Source organism: Falco peregrinus, chromosome 8 (assembly GCF_023634155.1).
Source record: "Falco peregrinus isolate bFalPer1 chromosome 8, bFalPer1.pri, whole genome shotgun sequence".
Lineage (NCBI taxonomy): Eukaryota > Metazoa > Chordata > Aves > Falconiformes > Falconidae > Falco > Falco peregrinus.
Window position 1 is genome coordinate 8575441 of NC_073728.1, and position 24786 is coordinate 8600226.

Sequence of the window (24786 nt, forward strand, 5' to 3'; positions counted from 1 at the left end):
TCTGCTTGTGCCACTCACAGGGGAGATTTATCCAAGGGGATCTGATGCCCACGTGGGCTGATTTTAGTCATCATCTGCTGTGCGTGCTTTCCTTTGCACACCTGAGGAGCCCCGCTGCTTTGTCAAGATCCTTTATAATGAGTATTATTCATATCTGCAGCATGCTTGTAACAGCTACTAATCATTTTATTACTCTTTATAATCTATTTAAAGCACAATTAGAAAAAAATCTATACAAAGTTACAGCCGAAAGCACATTTTAGTTACGTTATAAATCCCTGAAAAACAACCATCTATCATGAAAACCAGTGCTCCCTCGCTCGGCTGACAGAAATGGATGCTGCTGCGCTACACCGAGGGAGGACGAGGTAAGGTAAGGCAGGGGTGGATGGTAGACCTCAGTCGGCTCCTCTTGGCCCTTCAAAGCACGATTCCTTCGGGCTCCAGCAGCAGGTAATCACGCAAAGGCTTGGGCACAGGCAGCAAGGGGATAAGGCAATGGCATTTGCTCCCAAACTTTTTCCGAATAGCGGAGCGGCATAAATGTTGCAGGCACCGGACTGTGCCTGCCAGCCGGAAAAAGGACTCATAGAATAGCTGGTGCTGCTGCAAAGAGAGGGGTGAGGGGGGAACCTGAGCATCAGTTCGTTTTATTTTTTTCTCATTAAGCCAAACAAACCAGAGATACTTTTGAGATGAAGATCTAAGGGGAGGAGGTAAGAAACCCACGGGTGACATTTGCCCGTGGGTTAGGGCTCCGTGGGCTGATGTGGGTCCTGCAGGCAGAGGCTGGATGGAGAATTCTCCTGTGGAAGCACACATGAAGAAACCCAGCCTCACCGCAGGCGCTGTTTGGGGGGGATGCTTTCACGCCTACTGGAAGCAGCATCCCTGCAGAAAGCCTTAGAGCTGATGTAGAAGAGACCCGCTTGTTTCTAAGAGGGGGAAACAAAGCAGGATTGGTCTGTGCAGCCCCAACCTTTCCTTAGCTCGGAATAAAAATCATTTCTCCCATCCCCTAGAATGTGCTGAAGAGCTTTATTTGCATTTCAGCAGCCGTTCCCCCTTGCAGCCAAGCTAACCAAAGAGCTGTGGGGACAAGGCAGCCATCCGAGATCATTCGAGAGCAGGCTGGCCATACCTGTTGTATGTCTGGAGATAAGTTCTTCAAACCAAAAGGAGTGGTGTGGGCTCCTCCCGGGCAGTGATCCAGCTTCAGGGTCACTTCCAGATGCTGGGATTGTATTTTATTGCAGGACAGGGGCAGGAATGGGGATTTTGGGGTTGATGGAGCTAAAGGGATGCAAAGCTGCTGAGATGATCGAATGCGTGGGGGTGCTCTGAGGACTTCTCCCCCCCCACCCCCCCTCCCCCCAAAGTTTGGGTGGGGAAAAAACTCTTGCTGGATAAAACCCCTTCCTAGGGGCTCGGCCATCCCTGCCAAACTGCCAGCACCGTCTTACCTGAAACACCTCCTCCGGCACAGCCTCAGCCCACTTCTCGGAGACAGGGATTTGTGGGTAGGAATTGAAGAGGACTTCGATGATCTCTGGCACAGCCGCACAGGACTTCAGCACCTAGTCATGGGCAACGTGAGGGGCTTCAGGCGGAGGTGCATGTCCCAGAGCGGGAGAGCATGCATGTGCTGCAGCCAGGGCTTGTCCCACCCCGATGTGGTCTGGGTTGGGATAGTCCCATGCCAGTATGAGGCAGGTGCAGGGTTTGTCCTGGCATGCTTTGGAGATCTTTCTCCACCTGTGATGTGGTGGGAAGACCTGCCTTGCTGTGGCACTTCTTCCTCTGGATGCAGCCCTTGCTTCTTATTTACATTTTTGGCTTGTGCATGCTAAGTCAGTATAATATTTTCTTTATTGTTTGATGTAAAATCAATGAAACGCAGAGCCATACGGCGGTTGCACTGATGGCTGATGTACCAAGCCTGTCTCAGACATCCCCAGGCAGACGAAAAATCCTCCTTGCTGGTCCCCCATGCTGGCTCCATCTTGCCATTCACCCTGCCTGCTTTTCCCTACTGCCAGACCATGCCAGTGTTTCCATTTCCATCATTCCCAGCAGCATCACCAACCCTAAGGGCATGATCCCCTCTCCCTGCCTGCACCAGGTTCTCCCAGATTCTCCCAACCTCCCTGGGCTTTTTATTTCCCCAAGCACCCCGACCCCAGCTGCAAAATCCCTGGTGCAAGGGGATACAGGGGGGCTGTTTTGGGGTCGGTACCTTGACGAAGGCAGGGGGCCATATCTTCTGGGAGCCGTAGTTGAGCAGCAGCTGGACGGTGAGGTGGGGCTGCAGCTCCCTCTTGAAGGCAGAGCTCTGCAGCGTGCAGCCCAGCGGGGAGATGCCGCCGTAGTCAATGGCGTTGACATCAGCCCCGTGCCGCAGGAGGAAGCACGCCAGGCTGGCGTTGGAGGCCCCGCACGCTTTGTGCAAGGGGCTTCTCCACATCTCATCCCGGGCATTGATGTCTGCGCCGTGGGCAGCCAACAGCTGGCAAAGCTTCAGGCAGCCCTCTCCGGCACCTGGTGCCCGCCCACAGAGGATGCCCAGGGCTGTCTCCTCCCGTGCGCTGCGTGCGTCAACGCGCGCCCCGTGCCGCAGATAGAGGTGGGCATGGTCGCAGAGGCAGTGCCTGGCCGCCATGTGCAGAGCCGTCTCCCCCCCATCCTCGCTCGGCAGGTCGACGGTGGCCCCGTGTCTCAGCAGGAGCTTGGCGCATCTGCAAAGAGATGGGGAGGCTGGGGTGTGCACCACCCAGGTGGGTTTGGGGGGGCGTGGGATGGAGTGGGAGCCGTGAGGGACGGTGGAGTGGGAGGTGGTGGGGTGAGGATGGGGTTCATGCTGGAGCTGGGCTGCCATGGCAGTTGTGGCACTCAGGGATTTTGGGAGGGAGCAGCAGAGGCCGGGGAGGGTGGCCTTGTGCCGTGGTGCCTACCGCAATGAGGGTGATGGTGATTTGGGCAACATCTCCCTCTTGCCCTTGACCGGCATCATTCATGAATGGTCATCCTAGACTATCCTTGATGACCTTGACCATCCTTGACCACCTTGGCAGTCCTTGACCCACAAGGGTTCCACCATCCCAGGTGGTGGATGGTGATGCTGGCCGTACTGGTGGTCGGGCAGCGCCCAGGAGCAGTGCCCACAGTTAGCCATGCCTGCTGGCTCAGCCCCAGCCAGTAAGGGGTGTGGGATGCGTCTGGACATGATGAGGACACATAGCATGATGGGTCCCTTTGTGCCATCAGTCTGTTGGTTGCATTTTCATCTCCCAGTATGGGTGCAGCCCTGGGCTGTTACAGAGATGATCTATACAATCCCACCCCTTGGCTGACATCCACACAGCTTCTCAGCTGAAAACATCCTAAACTGCTGTCTCCACCTTAATCTGTGGTGGGACCAAGCTGACATGGAGGGAAACCCTCAGTAATGCCTCTGTGCAGCAGAAGACCTCAGTGTGGGTTTGTTTGCGTATAAAAAGAGATTCTTCTTTTCCCATTAAGGTACCCAAATGTCTGTGTTGGGCTCCTGCCCCAGAGAGGACCAAAAGATTGTGCTTCCTCCCTGTTCTGGAAAGTAACACCTTTGCAGGTGGTTTAAGCCTGCAGAAATTAGTTTTGCTGGCTTGTTTGGCATCTGGTGATGATGGAGGAGCAGCACCTGCAGTTCCCAGGAGGAATAAATTAAGGTAAGCAATGCTCCCATCTCTCTTTCTCTCTAACGTTGCTGTGTGTGGGTGTAATGAGGGGTTGTGGCTGCTAAAAAGTAGGGACACCAGCTCCCATCAAAGCTTTCCATCTGCATTCTTCTGACAACAGGTGGGGTTAAAGATGCCTTGTGTGCCCTGATGGTTTGGTTTTGATTGTTTTTTTGTGGTTTTTAAGTTTTTTTAATTTTTTTTTTTTTGGTGTGTATGTGAATAAATGGATGTGATCAGCCAGTCTAAATGAATCAAAGTGACTGCTCCATCTCCTGCTGGGAGCTGCCGGGGCTGGCGTGGCTCAATGTCATTGCCTGGGCAGGGCTGTCAGCAGCTGGGTTAGCACATGGGGGCTGAGCTCACCACTGTGGCACGGAGGAGCTATTTTTTGGAGGGGGCCAGACCCACGTGCCGTCCAAGCGAGACTTTGAAAATGTGGTGAGTTCGTGTTTCCCAAGAGATGCTGCCAGGGAGGTGGGAAGAGCAATCCTTCAGGAAGCCTCAGCAGTGGCTGCTGTTGTCTAGGGAGGTGTATCAGCCTTTGAACTCCTCTTGCTTCTTTAATTTTCCTCCAATATGTTCTTTTTTTTAGCTCAGGTGTCACCTGGAGCCCTAAGTGAGGTTCTGGGCTGATACAGAAGCAAAATGAGGGGGAGTGGAGTCCCAGCCTGCTCCCTCCCAACAGGAGGGATGAGGAAGAAGAGGAGCTCTAGAGAGGAAGGATGGTACTAAGGCATAGCTTGTTTTTCATGGCCCAGATGAATGCTATCATATATGGGGGGAAAAAAAAAATAATCTACTTGAATCCTTCTGGACCTGCAGCATCACCTCCCCCCACATTTGATAGGAGCTGGTGAGACATTCGCTGTCCTTGGTGGTGCAGGATCTGTAAAAACCTCCTGGGGCTGCTTTTCCCATGTGTATCAAGCCTGAGTTTACCAGGGAAAAAATCCTGCAGACAGGATCTGTGTGGATGGGCTGTTCCCACAGCCTTTGCAGGGGTAATGCTCCTAGATGCTGCCAGCCCTCACTGGACCTTGCTGGAGGCATCCACCACGGATGCTCTCTGCTAGGGATGCAGTTGTGGGTGAGCAGATGGAGCGTGCGGTTGTGCCAGCCCCCAAACCCTCAGATCCTTACTTTGCAGCTCCCTTTTTACTCTAAAACGTGCTGAATCTCTTTCTCAAGCAACAGCTCGTCTCGCTGAGGACTTTTTGGGGCTTCCTGCTGGTCAGTAAAACTTTGTTGGAGGGGGTCTGTTGCTGGAGCAAATGACACGCAACTCTGGTCACATTTACCAGCTTTGTTCATCCTTACAGCAGGGAATCTGTAGCCCTGATTATAATGACTCTCTCTGGACCTCTCCGGGTTAGCTTAATCCTAACATTAATCCTAACACCATGGGTAACTCTGGTACCCTAAGCTAACACAGCTGGGGCAAACCAAAGGATGGTTCTGTAGGGAAAAATGGGAAAAAAATACGTTTCTGATTTGGTTGCAAAACATGCAGCAACCTAATCCATGAGATTTTTTTAAAATTTTTTTTTAAAGGAAAAATTAGATCAGGCTAAAGCATCTCTGCTCCTTCCCAGGCAAGGAGGTGGCTATACCTGGAGACCCTGAGCACAAGCCCTGTGCTGGTTTTGGCAAGTGCCGCATATGGAGCGTGCCCAGGCTGAAGACTGACACCTGCATAGGCAAGAGAGGAAATATTCCCCTGCCCTTATTTTCCGGGTGAAGGGTGGTACATCATGGGCTGCCTGGCAAAGCCAAGGGCTGTGCCCAGCCCCTCCAGCCCAGCACCCTCGCTTTGCCATGGGGGTTTTCCCTTACCGAGAGTGGGATGGGAGTTCAATACAGGAGTTCAGTTCCTCTTGGCCTCCTGCTAGACATCCCAAATATTTTTCTAGAGTTACTGGAGTGGAAATGCCATCCTTCCCAGATGCTATTTTGCTGAAGGGTTATTCTATTTTGTTGTCAAGTTCGATGGGTAACTTGTTGGAAGAAACCCAAGTCGGTTTATATTGAATTTTCCCCTGGATACTCCTCCCTTGGCAAAGAGGGAATGTTAGTTGGGGGCTATAAATAAGGGGTGATCTTCTCTGCTTAATGGGAATAGCAGGCCCCTGCTAGGAGCACGCGCCTCCTGTTTGGATGTATGGGGCATCAGCAGGTGCTGGGTAGATGCCGTTCATGTTTGCTGGCTATATGCTGTTATCTGAGCCTCTAATTTCTGCTCATGAACTCATATGCTCTAACACTTCACCAGCATTTCTGGCTTCTTGTATTTTTTTAATGAATACCTTGCTGTTCACCGTCAGATTAGACTAATATCCCATTAAATAAGGCTCAGCAGTCACTTGCTGCTTTTTTTTGAGGGCTCCTCTCCAGTTTTCTGGGAATATTGCAAGAAGGCATGGGTTTAGTTCGGCAGAAATTTAGACACGGGGTGACAAAGCAAACCAGTTTGTTTTCCATCCAGCCTGGTACCATTGACCTGGGCGAGCAGCTCTCCAGTGGCAGCGATACCCTCAAAAAGCCAGCCTTACACATAGCTCTGCCTAACTTAGACTAGTTTAAACTCTCTTCCAAACCCTTCTTAACTCATTTGCTGGTGGTGGGTAACACACGTGAATGTCTCCTTGCTTGGGCAAGTCACTTGTTAGCTTAAAGTTGCACTAATTTGTGATAATTGGTGTTAGTACTGCAGGTTTGCCTTGCACTGGGGCCCTGGCTCAGTTAAAGGCAATAAAAGGTTTTGGGTTTTATTTTCCTTCTTCACCCATCAACAGAGTCGGGGCAGATGTTGGTGTGAGGTTGGGCAGGACGTACCCGTCCCCCTTCCCTGCCCTCTCCTTGCCAGGGTGGCTCCTGCCGGCAGCAGCTCCCAGCACCCCACAGGGATGCTGCTCAGTTTGGGATGAAAAAATGTCCAGGCTGGGAAAGTGGGATTTAGCTTGAAGTGATGGGATGCGATGAATAACCAGCAGGAGGAGCAGGAGGTTGGGGCAGAGGAGGCTGGAGGAAAATTCCTGTCCCAAAAACATACTCGGGCCCCCAGTTTGCTGAAGGAAAAATCTCCTGTTTGGTGTTTTCCGCCCCTCCCTAGGGCTGGAGCGAGGCTTTCCCATCCTTTGCTTGCTTGTTTTTCACGGCATCTGAGTGACCGTCTTTCCATCTGTGTCTGATTTATTGCAGGATTGCTCCCACTCGGAAGAATCAGCCTTTCCCAAGCCTGGCTCTGAATGCAAGGATTATTCTGATTAATTTCTTAAAAAAAGGAGAAAGGAAGACTGTTCTTCTTTAAAAGACAAAAATCTTTTCAGGCACTGCAAGCCTACTGGTGAGCCGCAGCTGGTGCCGAAGGCTGGTGGTGGCAGGGCTGGCTGTGCCAGCGCAGGGGCTGCTCTGCTGCCACCGAGCAAACCCCAGTCCAGGAGCATCGCTCCCTGCGCTGCCCCTTTGCCAAAGCTTTGTGAGTCGTGGATGCTCATCTGTGTGAGCCATCACACCAACTTGGGGAGCAGCTTCTCTGAAGAGCAGGGTCGGGTCTTGGGTTGCCCTCTGTGTCTGCTTTGGGCTCTTTGTTTCTTGCTCAGGACCTATTAAAGAGCTGGTTTTCCCTGGCAGGGAGATGAATTTCCAAAACAGTGGTTCCAAATGCTGAGGTTTGTATTTTAGCAATGCTAAACAGAGAAGAGGACAATGATGCTAAATGCTGGTGTTTAAAATCTGTAGTGTTTTGGGGTTTTTTTCTTTTTTCTTTCTAGTAATGCTTACTTCCCGCAGCCAAAGGGACAGCGTGGCCAGGCCGATGCTGGGCTAGCTGGAGGGTGCCAAGGGGTTGGGGCCTCCAACAGTGGGTTAGTGCTCATCTCCCTGGTGTTGAGGAGCCTTGCTATCTTGGTCATGTTGCCTTTTTGAGGTACTTGCCTTCCTGCTTGGGTCCTGTTTTTTTTGCTAATTCCTCCCATGATGAGTTATCCTCATCTCCATCCCCTAAGCAAAATCCATCCTGTCTTCCCGAGCTGGCAGCTCTTGTGCTCACTTCCTACCCCATCATTTCTTGCATGGAGCCCCTTGGACACCGACTCTCCTCCTGCAGTGACTCATCACACTATTTATCTCCCACCTCTCTGAGCCGGAGGCTCGGAGCCAGGAGGTAACTCTGGTTTCAGCTTCCAGGGTGGAGAGGAAGCTTGAAGAGGTGAACGTGAGGGTGTTGCTCAGCCATAAGACCAAGATGCATGGAGCTAGGGGTGACATCTTGTTTTCTGATCCCTTGGCTTGACTTAGCCCTCCACCCTATGTGGAAGGCTGGAGAAGGCAAGCCCTAGGAGATTTCTTTCCAGGTAGGCTCTCCCTGGTTGCATGGGAAACCTGGGATCTTTAGAGAGCTTTTTCCAACTCGCAGATCTGAAGGAGGACTCTACAAACGTGATAGTGTTTGCCATCCCTTCTGCTGCGGGTACCGCGATGGGAGGCGGGAACTACATCCTGCATCCCTTCGATGTGCCTTCCCATCGCCCCATGCCTGCTCTTCCCCCCGGCACCGCCGGGAGAGTTGAGACTCTTCCTCTCCCCCTCAATTATTTTTATTTTATTTTTTTTCGGGGTGCCAATAAAGGCAGACTCCTTTAATCATCCCAGCTTTAAGAGGGAAAAGGGAGAGCGCCAGGGAGAGAGTGCAGTGAATTTAGAGACTCATCTTACCCCACCATGTTAATTATCTCTGCTGTAAAAAAGAGGTCAAGGAGAGGAACTCTACTAAATAGGCCGACGTTGGCATGAACAGCTCCTAAAGTGAAGAAGGTAAGACTGAACTTTACTGGAACTTTTTTTTTTCCCATCTCTTCAAAAAGCTCCTAGATTAAAGCTCTGATATCCTTTTTGTTGAAATCTCATGGATTCTGAAGCTCAAATGGCTGGAAGGAAGCCCAGATAATTTTTTTTTTATCCCAGTCACTGAGAGGCTCAAAGGTTTTAAGTCCTGCCCCCATGGTGAATTGCCGAGTATATGGGAATACAGAAGAACCCGGCACATAGGTGTTCTGGCCATTGTTATCGAGAGGGAGAAAAATAAAATAGCTCTCTATGTAGGTCAATGACCTGCTCTTTATTGTCAGTAAAAAATTAAGGATGACCTAAAATCTACTACTCAATAAAAAAAAAATAAAATAAAAAAAAAAGGCAAGGTAAAGTAGTCTCCCCCTAATCAAAGAGGAAATGTTTGTGTTACCTAAAGCTTGACCTCTTCAGTCTCCAACTTTAGCAAAGTCTTTGCGATTGAAAAGCAGTGGTCGAAACCTCAAAACCTGTCTGAAATGTCTATTAATTTTTGATCTTTCAAGGGAGTTGGCTTAGTTATTGTAGAAGCCCCCGTAGCGCCGGGTAGCGTAGTTAAGGGTCTCTCAGCATTTCCATTATAAAGCCCCAATATTCAAGGGCTTATAACTCAGCTGTTTCCACGTTGCGTCTGTCTGATCCCCGTGTCGCCGTTTGCTGGCTCACCTGCCATGCCCCTCCATCCTTCTGGGGGAAATAACATGTAAATCAGTGACAATGGCTCATTTTTAATATCTGTTTATATTTTTCCAAGCTGGGAAGCACCTGGCCAAAGACAGGGCACCTGGACCTCTGTGGGCCATGGGGTCCTCTCCACGCACCAGGCTTGTTTCTGTGCCCTATCACTGCAGGGGGGCAGATGAAGTTGGTGAAGCCTAAAATACCACCCCCGCCCCGAGGCGTTTGGGGAGTGAAGGTTTTAAGGTCAAAAGGGTGCTTGGGTGAAGGAATTAAAACTAGCTCCTTATTAATGATAAGGGTTGCTTGTAGCATCCTCCCTTACCCATCCCGCTCCTTCCAACCCTCATTGCACCAAGGATGCATTTGATTAATCCCTCAATTTTTGGATGAACCAAAATTTGATTAATACTAGATTTTCGGCTGTCTTGCAGAGACTCTTATTTATAAGCCAGGCTCGAGATGTTTATGTCTGCAAACCTTTCCCTCTCTGGCTGTTTCTCTTTTGCAGAGCTCTTTCCCTGACACGTGGCCTATGATACATTTGATCTGTAGTGGGAACCTTGCCTTCACCACCTACTCCTAGTTAAGCTTGCTGCCTGCTTTAAGGGGAGAGGATTGGAGCTGGGGTGGGTTTTCACTGAAGCTGGCAGATGATGAAATTCTCTATGGCCCTAAGCAGTTTCATCAGGATATCAAGGGGCTGAGCTCTTCATATATATAAAATAAAAAAAAAATAAAAAAAATCCGGATTCCTTGGGTCTAATGATTCAGGCATTTAAAGTCCTACTGGGACATACGTGCATGCATGAAAAGCTTGTTTTTCAAGGTAATGTTTATGGTTGCCTCTGTGTGATGCTGATGCTGATCCACAGTGAGAAGGGCATATGGCTGAGCCTTAACCCTGATATAAGCCAAGGTGGGTCGGTATGTGGCTTGCGTGGGGTGAGGAGGTGGGAGGATTGTTCCCATCCATTTGTTACAGCCCTAGGGCTGGGATTTTAGGAGAAGTGGGTGCCCTGATCGGCACTGATATTCCCTTGCAGACGGGGTTGGCATGTGCTGAGGAGTGCAGGAGGTCAGACTAACCTACATGCCCCATGACTAGATCCATCCTGAGCATCTCCCAGGGGAAAGCATGCTGGACCTGGGATTTGAGACATAGCGATTTTAGGATAAATCATCAGAAAAGAGGAGGAAGGAAAAGCATGTGGAGCTGGGCTGCTCCTGTCCACAGGAAGGAGATGTGGGCTGTGCAATGTGCCTGGCACCGGGATGTCCCTTTTTAAGCTGAGCATGCCGCAGCAGCTGATGCAGCCAGGAGATGTGGGAGCATGCGGGAAGCCTTGCCAGGGATTGTGGCACCTTTATTTTTTGCACCCTGCAGAGGCAAAGGCACACTGGGGACTGCATGCAGGGGATGCAGAGTGAGGTTACTGGCAGGGGGATGCTGACGGGGGTCCCTCTCCTTACCTTAGGGAGTCTTGGGTGGTGCAGAGGTGCAGCGGGGCCAGACCCTCGTCACTCAGCAGGTTGGGGTCAGCCTTGTGTTCCAGCAGCAGCTCGACGCAGTCGACGTGCCCCCCCAGGCAGGCTTCGTGCAGGGGTGCGCGCCCCCCCGGTGCCAGGTCGGGGTTGGCCCGTCGGCGGAGGAGGTGGCGCAGGCAGGCGGCATGGCCCCCACGGGCGGCGAGGCACAGTGGGGTGGTCAGCTCCTGCTTGTACTCCAGCGACCACAGCCCTGCCAGGAAAAGGGGGTGGGGGTGATGCCCGGGGTTGACCCGCTGGGTTTCCACCTCCTGTGCACTAGCCTTGCCAACAAACTAGACCAAGACGCTGCTTGTTCCATTTTTCTTTCAGCTCCCTGGTGGCATCAGGAGTTTCAGAGAGCCTGGTTATAGCTGGTGGCTGCCTCCAGCGCTATTGGCAGGAGGGGAAGCAAAACTCCCCTGGTGTGTGCGCATCCAGGAGCAGGATTTCACATGGCACAAGCTGGGTAAACCAATACCCTGCCCGCCACCAGCTGTACAGGGGACCCTCTGCGCACAACCTTGCTGGCAGGAGCTACAAGGCAGCTCACAAATACCCCACCTGCACCCAGGGGAGGAATATATGGTCTTTGCTGGGACTGGGTTGAGCCTGAGGGCACGCAAGCCAGGTGGGAGCGTGTTGGGAGGGTGATGCAGGGCTGGGCATGGGATGCATTGGGTTTGGGTTCAGCTAGAGCAAGGCATTGCGTTTCCTGGCAGCTCTGGGACCTCTAGGACCATTGATAGATGCACAGCGCTTGGTGAGCATCTGTGGTTGGGAGGCACCAGGTACCACCACCTTGTGAGGGTCTTCCTCCTCCCAGATAGGACCAGGCTGCTCTTCCTGAGCCCCTGCACGGGGAATTTGGGCTGCGAGCCCTCTTGCAGGCATGCCTAAACCGCAGCATGCCCCAACCTGAAAAAAATCATGTGGACACACTTTTTACACTTCTCTGCCCCTCTGGTGGGTTAGTATGTGCAGAAGAGAAGAAAATAATAAAAGAAAGTGCTGAATATTTATCGCTAGGGCTGCAGGGCACAGTCAGCTAACCAGGAACCAGCCACCTTGGGAACAGGCTCTATAAAAGCAGCGTTAGGTACCTAAATGCACTGCACCTCTCCTATTTAGGGTTAGTAAATACTGGGTTTTTAATTTTTCTGGACTAGCCTTTAAAGGAAAAGTACCTGAGAGTCCATAAGATGCTTGACTTTTCACTTGCCACTCCAGCTCATTTTTACTGATCTCAAAAACCAGGTTGACATCTTGATAGTATCGGTCAGTCAGGACCTCGAGGCTTCTCAGGTCTCCGGTGACCAGGGCTGTGTAATACTTGGTGGACGGAGCGTGAGCCGTCAGAGGATGCTCCAAATCCAATTTGGGGGAAATCTGTAGCTTTTCTGTTACAGGTCCTGGTAACTCGCCCATTCCAGTGCTTCCCGTGTGTGTGTAGGTCCTAGCTGGGAGGACAGACGAGCTTTTATAGTTCATTGTTTCCATCCTTCTGGGCTCATTGTCTAATTATAATCCAGTTAAGGTTCTATTGTCATTGTATTTATAACTTCGTCGGGTCAGGTGATAATGGGCACGCGATACAATGAGGGTCAAACGGTCACTGGGCTGCCTTGTGACAGCACCCCTTGGATTAAATTGCTGATTTAATTGCAGGCTGTAGCTTGGGACACAGGTGTTTAGGCTGGGAGGAAAATGGTGCCTAGGGTTTACAGGGTAAAAAAGAAGGAAAAAAAAATAATAAATTTAGTCAGCTCCTATCTGCCCAACCCCATAGAAACTTATTTGTGTACTCTGAATTTGGACAAAGTGAGTTTTTTCTCTCCCTAACACTGGTTTGTTTTATTTTTTTCTCTTTAAGGGACTCATACCGGTCTCCAGTCTTATGGTTGCTATATGGAAAGATCTGGGCATTGCACTAGTGGCCAACATGACGCAGCCTGGCATGCTGGCATGTCCCTGGATGGAGGGATCCAAAGCGCTTGGCAAAAGCCAGTGAGGTCCAAATCCTCCCGGGGCTTTGGCCAGGGGAGCTGCTCTCCCCACCGATGCCTTGTATAGGAGGGAGCGCCCAGCCTCTGCTGCCATTTAAGCACAGGGACGGACACCGGCGGAGCGTCTTGGCTCCTGCTGCCATGAGGCTCCTGGCTCCTTTCCTCAAGGTCACAGGAGAAGTTCACAGCAGGGACTAGAATAGTCCTTGGCATCCCACGACTTGGAAGCTCTGGGTGACACAACCTCCCAGCTCTCCCACCCCACCTCCCTGGGGAATAAACACAATCAAAATCAATCTCAGGAAGGTGTTAAACCATACCAAAGCAACCAGATGTGGAGGGACTGCTGCAATGCTTCGTGGTTCCCTCTGTTGTGGAGTCAGCCTAAGGCTGGAAGAAATGTTTGAGACCTTTTCTGTAGCTCACTGCACGTGGGGACTTTGCTGGGCTCCTGTGGGTGACCATGAATGTCTTTGTGCCAGCCCTGGGCCAACACGCCCATGCTGCAAGAGTCGTCTGAGTTTTCTCTGTGGGTTTCCTCAACATGGCTGTGGTGACATCCAGCCACCTGGCCTGGGAGACCATGGGATGAACGCAGAGCCACAAACTGATCACAGTGTGTCCGTCCAGGATGAGATCGCACTGAGCCGGGGGGGTCTGACTTAGGGTCTCTGTGTAAATTAATCCCTTGTGTAAAAGACCCCCTGCCTTGAGGTCCCTGTTCACCTGTAGCTGCAGTGGGAGCTAATTTGAGGTCAACCAAGGTGGTCTTCCTCATTTTCTTTCTTCCCCCTTGAACTCAAGGCTGAGCTTCCCACCTGGCCGTTCACAACTGCTCGGTTGGTTTCTAACTTCCAGATCCCTTTGCCTTTCTCTTTTCTTTTACCACTTGTTGCTATTCTGCTACCCCCAGCCTTTGAGCCCGTTCACCCTTCTGCTATGAACTGAACCACCTCCTCAAAGCATTGCTCTGGTATGAAAAATAGCCTCGGTATCCCCTGGGGTCCCTGAGCTGGAGTAGGAGAAGATTTGGAGGCCCAGGGAGTGGCACAGAGTGGGATCGTTTTCCCCAGGGACTTGTCCTGGGTCACGTTTCCGCAGCCCTGGCGCACTTTCCCTCTCTGCTCATTAGCAACCCTGTAATATTTCCACGGTGGCGTGGAGGGAGCTTGCCTTCACGTGCCCTTGTTCACATTGAGGGGATCATCTTCCCACAGCACGGACCACCTCCCGTGCTGGCAGCTGGGTATATTTAGCAGAGAGTCTAGACCTTCTCGGTCAGACGTGGGCTAATTTTGTTAGGGGTGTGTGCGTCTGGCATTAAACTGCCGTTGAGAGCGTGTTGAAATACCCTGTGACCCCTTCTCGTGAGCCTTTTAATCAGCGTTTATTTGCATATAACACTCACTTCTTGGGTCACGGTAATGACAGAATTAACAGCATCGCTGACGGAGGGGGTTAAAAATAGCCAGGGCCAGCAAGAGCAGAACGAAAAAGTCCTCTTGTAGCTGAACGACACATATAAACGCACACGCCTGAGCTCCTGCCAGCCAAGTCAAGTGCTTTTTCCACTGGTAAGTGGAAAGTGATGTCAGGATTAAAAGATATTTCAGTGTTTTTAAGGAGAACACTGCTGTACAGGCAGAGGCGATCTACTGCAGAGAGGAGCTGGCAGCCAGGGCACCTGTGGAGCATTCTGGGGCTGGCCGGGACCAAGGGAGTAGTCACCGGCTGGGTTTTGAAGGAAAATGGAGGGGGTTGGCTGCTTGTAAACTACTTGTCACCTTTGGGCAGTGATATTGGGTGGTGGAGAAAGGCTGGGACCCTGCAGCCCTACCCTCTCCTCTGCCACTGCCATGCTGCATGGCCTTGGGCACATCACCTGTCCTCCCAGCATCCTGGTCCCCATGCCTCGAGATCCTGAAGGTCCAAGGGCCTGATCCTGTGAGCAATTAAGCCTGGGGTCATCGTTACGTGTCCTCACTTCACTAAAGACATTTCTGCACGGACTCAGGCTCCAAACGCTGGTGAGGATGAGCACTTCATTAGCAGTAGCCTCGCACTCATTAATCTCTAACGCGGGGGGAGCATCTTAACCTTCTCCCTGCATACGACTGTTTGCAGAGTACACCTCATTTAACAAAACATTAAGCATTTTACTTCCTCAGATCAAGTGTATCTATTAATAATGACTTAAATTGTCTGCACTGGCTTCACATTACGAGGAAAACTCATTCCTGGCACATGAAAGAGCACGATACACAGAAGCAAAATGACTTCAGCGTGAGCTTGTTCCCCAAGTTAAGCTGCCACATAACAACTTAGTCCTTACACCAGGGAGATTTCAGCCCGTAATAACTTGCCCTGCTGCTTCAAAAAACCCATGAGGCTGCCTTAAAAAATCCAACGAGTCCAGATGTGCCCGTGCGAAGAGCTCCTGGCATCATCTCTGTGATTTACAGCTGTCCTCCAGCAGTGGGGAACGGCATTATCTTTTTTTCCAGGGAAATTTCCAGTGTGGTGAAGGAGCCCGAGGGCTGGCAGCCCACGGCACTGCCTACTCCAGCTGCTCTCAAGCACGGATTGCAATGCATGACTGATTTAAAGCTTGCACCCTCTCTTAACCCCCAAAATAATTAAAATGAGCTGGTGTGAGTGGCAGAGCTCCCTGTGATGGCTGTGTATCCCCCCAGCACCTTGCAGCTTGTGGGGAAGGGATGCTGCGCCCACAGCTGGGGGACCGAGAGGTGGGCAGGCAGGATGGCAAAGCCACTGTGCCACGAGATAAACCATCTGCTACCCAAGCCTACCTTGGAGGGACAGCGGCGCGAGGGTGGCTCTCCCGGGCGATGCTTGCTCATCCCCCCAGAGCACCGTCCCTGGCCGGGCAGCGCAGGGCAGGAGGTTTAATCTTCTCTCTCGGAGCCAGATGCCACCTTGCAAACAGCCAACCTGCTGCCGAAATGTCCCCATGTTTATATTTCCAGCGCTCCTGATCCATGTGACAGCGCTGCCCACTTACGTGGCTGGCGGCTGAGCGAGGGGGTCAGACCGCACCATTAACGCCCATGAAGTCGCACGTGTCTGTGCTGGGGGGCGGGGGGAGGGTCACGCTTTGCACCCCCCAAAAATCTTTTGCAGATGCTGTTGCACGAGCAGAGCCAGCTGGGCTGCTGCTGACGGACCAGCCCTCCTTTAAAAACTGCCGCCTGGTGAAATATAAACTCGTCCCCAGGCTACATTGATTTTGTCCAGTTTTTATTGGAAATTAGATAATATTTAAATAGTGCCGAAACATTTCCCTTTAACAGCTCTATATAATATGTGCTACACTGGTTTATAGTGGCCCTTCTTTATCAAAGGTAAATAATTCAATTCAATAAAAAAAAACCCCACACCACCTTTCCAGTTCTTGTAACTGAGCAGCGCTATCCTTCCCCCCCCCCCCTTTTTCCATCAAATATAGGAATAAAACCCCTATATCTCTTAGCTTAACTAAAAATACTAGGCTTCCCTTCTCCCCCCCCTCTGTGCTGCAGATTTGCAGCTGTGTTAATTATCCCCTGGGAATTCAATCCTGGTGCGCATCCTCTTTTAAAGGCAAAGGGGAGCCCTACCAGTTATTTAACCCCTCAGTAATGCGCTCGTGAAATGTCACCCCGAGTGCCAGCCTGGCAAACCCGCGCGGGCTGCCCCTCCGTCACATGGACCCCTTACAGTACGGGGCTGGGTGGTGGCGTTTACTAGTTAGCGAGGCAACTGGGTTATTTTTAGCAGTCACCCTTGAGATGGCTGGTTTGTGGGCTGTAAAGGTTGTGGGCTGGGTTTCCCCCTCTCCCCACCTTTATCCTAAAATATTAGAGCCCTTGTGCTAACGGCAGGCGCTGGGCTGTGGTGCCTCTGCTGCTCCGGGCTGCCGACATGAAGCTTTCAGCTCGATTTGCCTTTGATTTGGGGATGTGGAGGGCTTGAATTCCTCCCTGCATTAGTTTCCCCCTTTCTCTCATACCCCTTTCTCTTAGAAGGTGTCTGTCTGAACACGTACGGCAAGGCCAGCTGAATTTCTGGGTAGTGATGGTTTAAGGGTTGGGCTTGCTTTAAGCGTTGCCTGAACCCACCCAAGAGCAGTGCCAGGCATGGTCCCTCCCTCTGCAAAATCCCCATGCTAGTTTTGCCGTGTAACACTTTTTTTTGTTGTTGTTTTTTTCTGCCCGTCTCAAACTTTGATGCCCCATATTGTTAAGCACCTGCCTGCGTACAGCAGCTATAGAAACTACCAGCCCTAGTTACACCTGGGAGGACTCAGGAGTGGAGAAGCAGCCAGTGATGAAGGAGATGCTGAAAAGAAACCTGCACAACAAACCCTTTTCTGAAAAGCAGGGACGATTTGCTTTTGTGAAGGTTGTGTGCAATGGAGAAGGGCAGGAGAGCTGGGGGACTCGCCCAGGAGATGCCACCAACCTTGCCATCACCTCTCAGAACACAAACCTGAGAGGCATCTCTTGAGTGCTCAGGAAAAGTTTGCTCTTGTGAGTTTCAGAACTGTGGGGTTCAGCAGGGGATTGGGCTCCACTGGCTGTTTAATGGCACTAAAGCAGCGTTTGCATTTTCTGTTTGCCTGGGTCTGGTGAAAAAAAGAGGAGGAAAAGCGATGTGAAATAATGTCACCCTATATAACTGCGAGGGATGTAAGGACAGAACATATGCCTCGTTGACCAAAGCGGCTTGTAAGGCAGCACAAGGTGGCGATGGCTTTGTGCACCCCAAAAATGCTACCGGGTTGATGCAGGCATTTCTGCTGGTGAGCTGAGGCAGGGGAATGTTTAGCATCCCCACAGTGCTGGTTCAGTCTCACTTTCAGGTCGATGTTCTCCCACAGCTGCTGGGGTGCAGGGGTGCACGTTGGGTGACGCCCCACCTGTCAGGTGCCCTGTGCCCAGTGGGTCCCACCATGGCATCCCTGGAGGGGCTGTGATCCCAGGGAGGAGGAGAGAGGGTGCAATTTGAAAGGATGAGGAGGAAGGTGGAAGGAATTAGAGGCTTCTTGTAGGGTCTGTAGTGCAGGACCCACTCCTAGGAATGGAGACACCAGGGATGTGATGTGGTACACGTCAACACCACCGCTTGCGGGCTGGCCACCTAGATTGGGGCTCAGTAGTGATTATAGGGTGAGGATCCAGTGCTGGGTATGTCACGATTCACACCCCAGTCCTTTTCCCCAAACTCCTGAAAACTGAAGCAGGTTCACCCCATTCTCTGGCTGGGTCTCCAGCAGGGGCATCACTGCCGTGCAACAGGCTTGGCTTTGCCAAAATGCTACGGCAGGTAGAAGCAGAGGAGCTGGATGGCACCATGAGCTTCAACAAGCCCTTCGCTTGGTTTCATGCCATCCGGTGCTGTTTTGCTCCTTGGCAAAATTAGCTCTTGACACCTGGAAGTGTAATGGAGTTGTGGAAGGAAGGTATTTATGGATCGGAAGATGTGTTTCCCAAGTGCACCCTAACTAGAAAGTTATGGAGATAATTGCTTGCCCTCTGGGATGCAGAACAACAAACTCAACTATCCCTCGTTGGCTGTATCCATTTCTGGGGGATTGATTTATTCCTTACCAGTGGACACATCTGAACTTCACTTGTCAGTGTTAATTAGTGGGGACTCTGCCCGATTCATTACGGCTACGACCTCTCTTCGTCACAGCTGCACTTTAACGAGAGAGCCATCTGGTTTGCCTGCTTGGCTCTGCCTTCATTCCTGCCCCCCCTTCCCATCACTTGTGGGGTACGGGCTGGAAACGCCTCGGAAATTACAGGTTGCTGCTGCGGTGAGACGAGGCAGCCGGTTCTTGGGGCTCAGCTGCGGCACCTGGACCATCCGTCACGCCGGCAGCACCCGGCGGCGAGCTGTCAGCACATCACCGCCGCCGCCACATCCCCTGCCCTGCCTGAGCTGCGACGCCAAGGACTGTCCCTGCGGAACATGGAGGGTGGCTCAGGTGGGCAATGCCGGGGGCCGAGGCTTTGGGCTGCCCCTGACATCCCCCCGTGAGGGGTTTCATTAGCGGGCAGAGGGGTGTGCGTTGCTTGCCAGGGGGGGTGGCATGTCACCAGTGGGTCAGGGACATCCCAGAATTGGGAGCTTGAACTTGGTGATGGAGTGAGGATGACTTTGTAAGCCTAAATGAAATGTTGGCCCTGGGCAAGACCCCACGTGAAGGGCTTGGGGATGGAGCCATCTCCTAGGTGGGCTGGAGAAAATGATGTAAAGATGGGGCAGGTTTTTGGGCCATGAGGTGGCACCATGGTGTGCTCACACCCATGGCCCCTCCAACCCACCCTGACAGGATGGGGAGGGGTTGCTCCCAGCTGGGTGTTTTTAGGCTAACGTGGGTGGTGGTGTGGGGGGGGCCACCACCCCAGAGCAGGCTTCCATCAGGCTTTGGAATGACACGCTGAGACCTCAGATTTCAGGCTGGTCTGACTGATTTCAGCGTTTCTCCCTATCCCTCACCCCCTCCCAAAGGGTGCTGCCTGAGGGGCTTTTCGGGAGCTGTCTGGTTTGGGATGGAGCCATCGGAGTGCACCTTTAATTAGAACAATTATGGGTATAACTTAGCCAAACTTTGTGCTGAGCGGGGCTATTGGCTTTGCTGGCTGAAGGGCTCATTTGCATGATTTCCAATTTCCATCTCCTGCTAATCCTTCAGTCTATTCACTGCTCCAATTACTCCTAACAAGAAGACAGGGTTGCACCCAACTCTTAACCTCTCGTCAAGCTTTCACTAGGGCTTGGCCCATCACACTGTATCCAGCCTTAATGGCTGATACCTAGATTTTCCCTTGCTTTCCAAATATTCCTTCTTGGTGTTTTTCCTATTGTTTAAGCCCATTCTCTTTCCCCTCCATTTTGCTCTTGAGTTATTTGTACTTAGAAAGCAGAAGTCCCACTCCATTAAGCAGCCCTTGGGTGGGCAGGCACAGTGGCTTCTCCTTGCATGACTCAGGATACCAGGAGCTGGGACGAGTAACGATGTATTTGGAACTGAAAACCAGCACCTCTGGTCTTCTTCTGTAAGAGCTTATTGCCCTGAAATGTGGAGGAAATGCGCTGGAGGTGGCTGGAGCAGGCTGATTTGATCCCAGACCTGAACTGCTTTCATCTGGGAAAACCCCCAATAAGTCCAAGATCAACCATCTCCCACCAGACCATGTTGTGGCTCCAGGGCAGGACAGGGGCTGGATGGGGAGGGATAGAGACCCACAGCACAGAAGAGGAGGAGAGACTGCAGGCAGAGGAGGTCCTGCCCGCCCCATGTCTGTCCCTGTCCCACATGGCAGCTCCATTTGTGGCTGTTCATCACAGAGCCTTTCCTTCCTTTCACAAATGGGTCAATGGGGCAGCAAGGATCTTGCAGAGCTCCTCACAGCCCCTGGTCCCATGCACTTTGGACCTGCACGCTCACTGCTATCATCAAAATGGTTTTTGGTCCTAAGGTGCACTTTTGGAAGGAAACCTCTAGAAAAGCTTTGACACAGCTGAGGTGCTGTGACAGCCTGATGTGGATGCTGGGACCTCATCCTGGACACCTGCTAGAGAAAATGCTGGAGGAGAACCAGCTGAGGTCCTCAGGCTCTGTGACCCACTTGCCCCCTTGGCTGTGCTAATGGCCCATTGCAGCAGCTGACAAGTTTCTCCTGCTGTGAGAGCAGCAGGTGATCTGGGTTTCCCATTTGCAGGTCATCCACTGAGCCAGATAAAAGCCTCAGCCCCTAAGCTCCTCAGAGGTTGCTGGCTGGCTGTGGGCTTTGGGTGGTTTCTGGCCAATGATGGATAAAGCAGTATTTGCAGTCCTTTTTCTTCGCGGTGGCTACATACTGACTACATCTGTGCAGAAGCCCCGGCCCTTTGAGAGAGAAGAGGTGAGTTCCTTGTGTTTGCTTTTTTTTTCATTTTGCTGCTATCTGACTCTCCTCTGCGGCTCCTCCTTGTTCCGCTTCCTCGCTCTCTGTTGCTTATTTTGAGCTTTGGTGCTGCTGTGGGCTAAGCTGTGAGATGGCTTTTGCCTTCCCGGTGTCTGTGCTAACTGTTGCCTTGCCTTGCTGCTGGCTGGCTGTTCCCTGTTGGGGAAACTGAGGCAAGGGAGAGCCTAAAGTAAGGCATCTGGAAGAGGATATTAGGAAATGCCCTTTACTTTGCCGCTGGCTCATAGCTGCCTTCCTGAGAAGCAAACAGCATTAGTTCATGCTTCTCTTTCCCTCTGCTTCTGGCTGCCTCTGGTCGTCTTGTTAACGGTGACTTTCTCGTTGGTCTGAGCAACTTAAAGCATGAATGCTTTTGAGGAGAGGGGCATCCCACCTAGGGGAAACTGCGCAGTGTTGGCTTTGTTTGAAGTTGTGCTGAGGAGATTGGGGACGTGCTTAGCCTTTTGTTAGAAGGCTAAGAAAACGGAAAAGGGTGCAGAGTTTGTGTTTCCCATCCTTTTTGGAGGCCCAGGGGTGGGGCATGAGCCTCTCTCTGCTCCTGTGCTGGCACATCCTCTACTATTTTCCCTCCTCTACCAAGAAAGAGGATGCCAGCTGAGGGATGTAAGGCCAAAGGCCAACTGAGGCTGCATTTGGTGCTTTTGCAGGAGGCGATGGCTGCAAAAATGAGCTGGCGCTTGTTTGCTCTGCAAAAGAAATGGCCCCTCTTCTGCAGCATCCTCTCAGGGTAGCGGCCTTTCAGTGTGGAGCTCTGGAATCAGCCGGAGCCGTGTAGGCACTGTGCCTTTGATTGCACCACGCTTTAGCGGTGGGCTCTGGAGAGCATCGTTGGCCAGGAGCATCCCAGGGCAGGAAGCTGGGGGTCTGGCTGCAGAAACCCCCTTTCCTTTGAAGAAGGTAGCCCCATGGATGCTGTGCAAAGCTGAACAAGACCCCCTAAATGATTTGGGGATTTTATGCAGCTTGTTATCTTAGGTGTAGGGTATTTTTTTAAATCCCAGCAAGAAATAATCCTCTTTTTCTGGTTGGAATAGAAATGGCTTGATGCTATGAGGCAAAAAATAAAAGGAAGCTCTACCCGGTGCTGTGATGATTTGCAAGGCTAGTGAGAGACTACATAAGGCGTTTTCAAATAGACTCCAATATTTTCAGTGCTTAAGAGGGCCCGACTACGTGACACCTTTTTTGAAGCCCTGATTTACAATGGACCCAGGCTGAGTGCATTATAATTTGCTGTGCGAAGTTCCAAAGTCGCAGTACTTTCAATAATGAGGAGAGAAACCCTAATACGATGAGACCTTTTTTTGGTATTGTGTTTAATGAAAAGCTAAAAATGTGCTAATTTGTAAGTCCTGTTGTGGTAGTGGCATCGGAGGCTTTTGAAATGCATTACTGACTTAGGAAGTATCAAGAAAAAATGACATTTTGCTACTAGCAGAAAAGTCAATTATAATGTTTCCGCACTTTAGAAAATTGCTGATGCAGGATGGGAGTTAATAGAACAGTCAGCTTCACTTTGTATTACTGGATTTGGGGGGTTTTGCTGAAAAATGTTGGGTCATTTCTTTAATTCTAATGGCAACTTAAACAATGAGCAGCAACAGGCGCTGTGTGGTTGGGATTTGCCTCTGGCCAGGGTGTGCTGGAAGATGTATTCCCTTGGGTTGCTCCTACATGGAGTCAGACTGTTTGCCAGCCTGGCGTAATGCAGACTGCCCAGGATCCGGGCGAATTACCATAAATAAAGATCTAGCAGCATTTTGCAGTTGGGCTGATCTCTCCCTGATGGTGGAGGAGCATGTGCCAAAGTGCTGAGTCCAGTGCAATCTGTTCCCAGCGCTTTGCAAAAGAGCCCTGTTAATTTATTAAAAAACATTTAAACCAATAAACTGGAGAAAATAGCTGTCCTTACCCACTGGGCTCTCGATGGAGCTTTTTTCCATCTCCTGGAGAAGAAAACAGCAGTAAACTTTTTCCTAAGCTCCTGGGGAACAGAGGGGTAGGAGCTCTGGGAGGCTTGCTGTGGTTGCCAGAGAGCTTCAGTGCTGGTTGTAAAAATCCCAGTGCTGGAGGAACCGGCTTTCAGGAAGGCAGCAGCACTCCCAGTAACCCTATCTCTAAATCAGTCCAGGCTAGCAAGGCAAAACAGCTCCTGCAGAATTGGCAGGGATCAGAGAGAAGGGCTGGCACGGCTTTTAACAGGAGTTACAGCGTCTGATTAAAGGGCTTTGGCCACAGTGGCATAACCCGAGTGCCTGACATAGACCAGGGACCTAATAATACCCAAGGCACATGGTGCAAGCATGACTTCATGGCAGGCCCTGCCTTCTGCCTGGCGAGGGCTGGTTTTCCTCCCTCACCGCTGTGAGATTTCTTGCTTATCTTATTCCAGGCATTGTGGTAAACCACTTTTGTTTCTCGGCCTTACTGGTAGTGTTTAAATCGGTTGGCAGCCATCTCACCTGAGGCACTACACACCTGAAGCCCCAGTTAAGGCACTTTTTTTGCCTGGTGGCAAATTGGTAGCACATTCTTTCCAGCTGGAATAGGTCTGCCAGCTGCAGCTCGAGTGTCTGCTCTGGCCAGTTTGGCTGATGCCTTGCTGATGGGGATTGGGGGTTACTGGTATTTTAGGGAGGCAAAGGGGATGTGGGGAACTTGTGCAATGGGGAGGTGGACAAGAATGGCTCTCTGGTGCTTCCCCTGCCTTGGGTGGAAGCTGAGTGCAGGGGCTGTGCTTCTTGCCCACCACCCAGCGCCTTGCAAAGCTGGCACTGAAGCCTGGGCTCCTGCTCCAAGTGTGGTCTTGGGGGCTATATCTACAGCACATTAAAATCCACAGGGAAGGGTTATGCCAAGACTTTATTGCCTCTGGGAGAGTGAAGTCACACTTTGCTCCCTGTTTCCCAGCTGTTCCTCCCCAGGTGTTTCAAAGGAGGGTTCCCACTTGCTGTGGTTAAAGCAGAAGGATGGGGACTGAGCATGAACACTTTGAAAAAGTCATGTCACATGTAGTTCTCTTGGGTTTGGAGGAAGCAATTAAGCCAATTAATTTATTGGTAAATTATCTTATGATGAAGTACAAAATAACTGCAATGAAACGCTGACATTCACATTAATACCAAATTAGTTACTGTATTATGACTGTTCTTACAATGAATGCCCAGTAATTTAATAGTAATGGGGACATTTAAATAATTTAGCCGATAATTCTCTAGATCACTTACATATATAAATGAGCATGACAGCTTCTTTTTCTCAACTTTGCTGGTGCTGCTGGATTACCTCCCACCACCACGCCAGGAGGCAAAGCAGCCCAGCACCTCTCTCCAACATCCCCAAAACTTGCCTCCTGCTGGAAACTAAGTAGGGAACAGGGTGGGATTTTCCTCCCTCATCAGATTTTGGGATTGCTGTGGCTGGAAAGCAAAGCGCAATTGCCCTGTGGCTGGGTTTAGCAAAGCCACAATCTCCTCTCCCCACGTCTGTCCTGTGTCCGTCCCCGCCCCCCCCCCCCCCCCCCCCCCCCCCCCCGTCTCCCCCATGGTGAAAGATCTCTAGCGGTGCTCCTTGTGAGAGCACTCTTTAGCCTCACAGCAGGATGGGTGTTGGAGATCCAGCCAGGGCCACTTAATTGAACAGTTCAGCCATTGACACTGAAATTACTGTGTGTTGGCTCTGCTTGATGCAACAGCTTCATTTTCAAGTAGCTGCACTTTCTGTAATAATAATTATAAATAGCATTAAAATTGCTCCTCATTCTTCCCTCCCCATTCCCCTGCGAGGACTTTCTAAAGCAGAGCGAGGGCTTGGCAGCTACACAGGACAGAGTTTGTTGGCTTTATTGCCTCTCCACCTCCTGCACCCATGGAGCTGCTTGCATATACATCAGCCGTGGCTTCCAGATTCCCATGGGGCGGGGGGGGGGGGGGGCAGGGAAATGCGGTTCACACTGAAAGTAGCCACCATTGCAAGCTACACCTAAAAGATCCATGGCTCCAGTGCTTTCTCCCATAAACTGGTAAATACTGGAGG

General features: G+C 51.2%; 1 protein-coding gene across 1 annotated transcript; it reads right to left on the bottom strand.

Moving 5' to 3' along the window:
- On the bottom strand, window positions 1-12200 carry ASB18 (ankyrin repeat and SOCS box containing 18). The gene is made up of 5 exons (XM_005244451.3): window positions 11954-12200; window positions 10713-10980; window positions 2237-2735; window positions 1464-1577; window positions 1-606 (listed from the first exon to the last, which is right to left on the bottom strand). Exons 1-5 carry the CDS (start codon window positions 12192-12194, stop codon window positions 421-423), a joined length of 1308 nt encoding a protein of 435 aa, XP_005244508.1. The 5' UTR covers window positions 12195-12200; the 3' UTR covers window positions 1-420.
- Between the last annotated feature and the right edge of the window lie 12586 nt (window positions 12201-24786).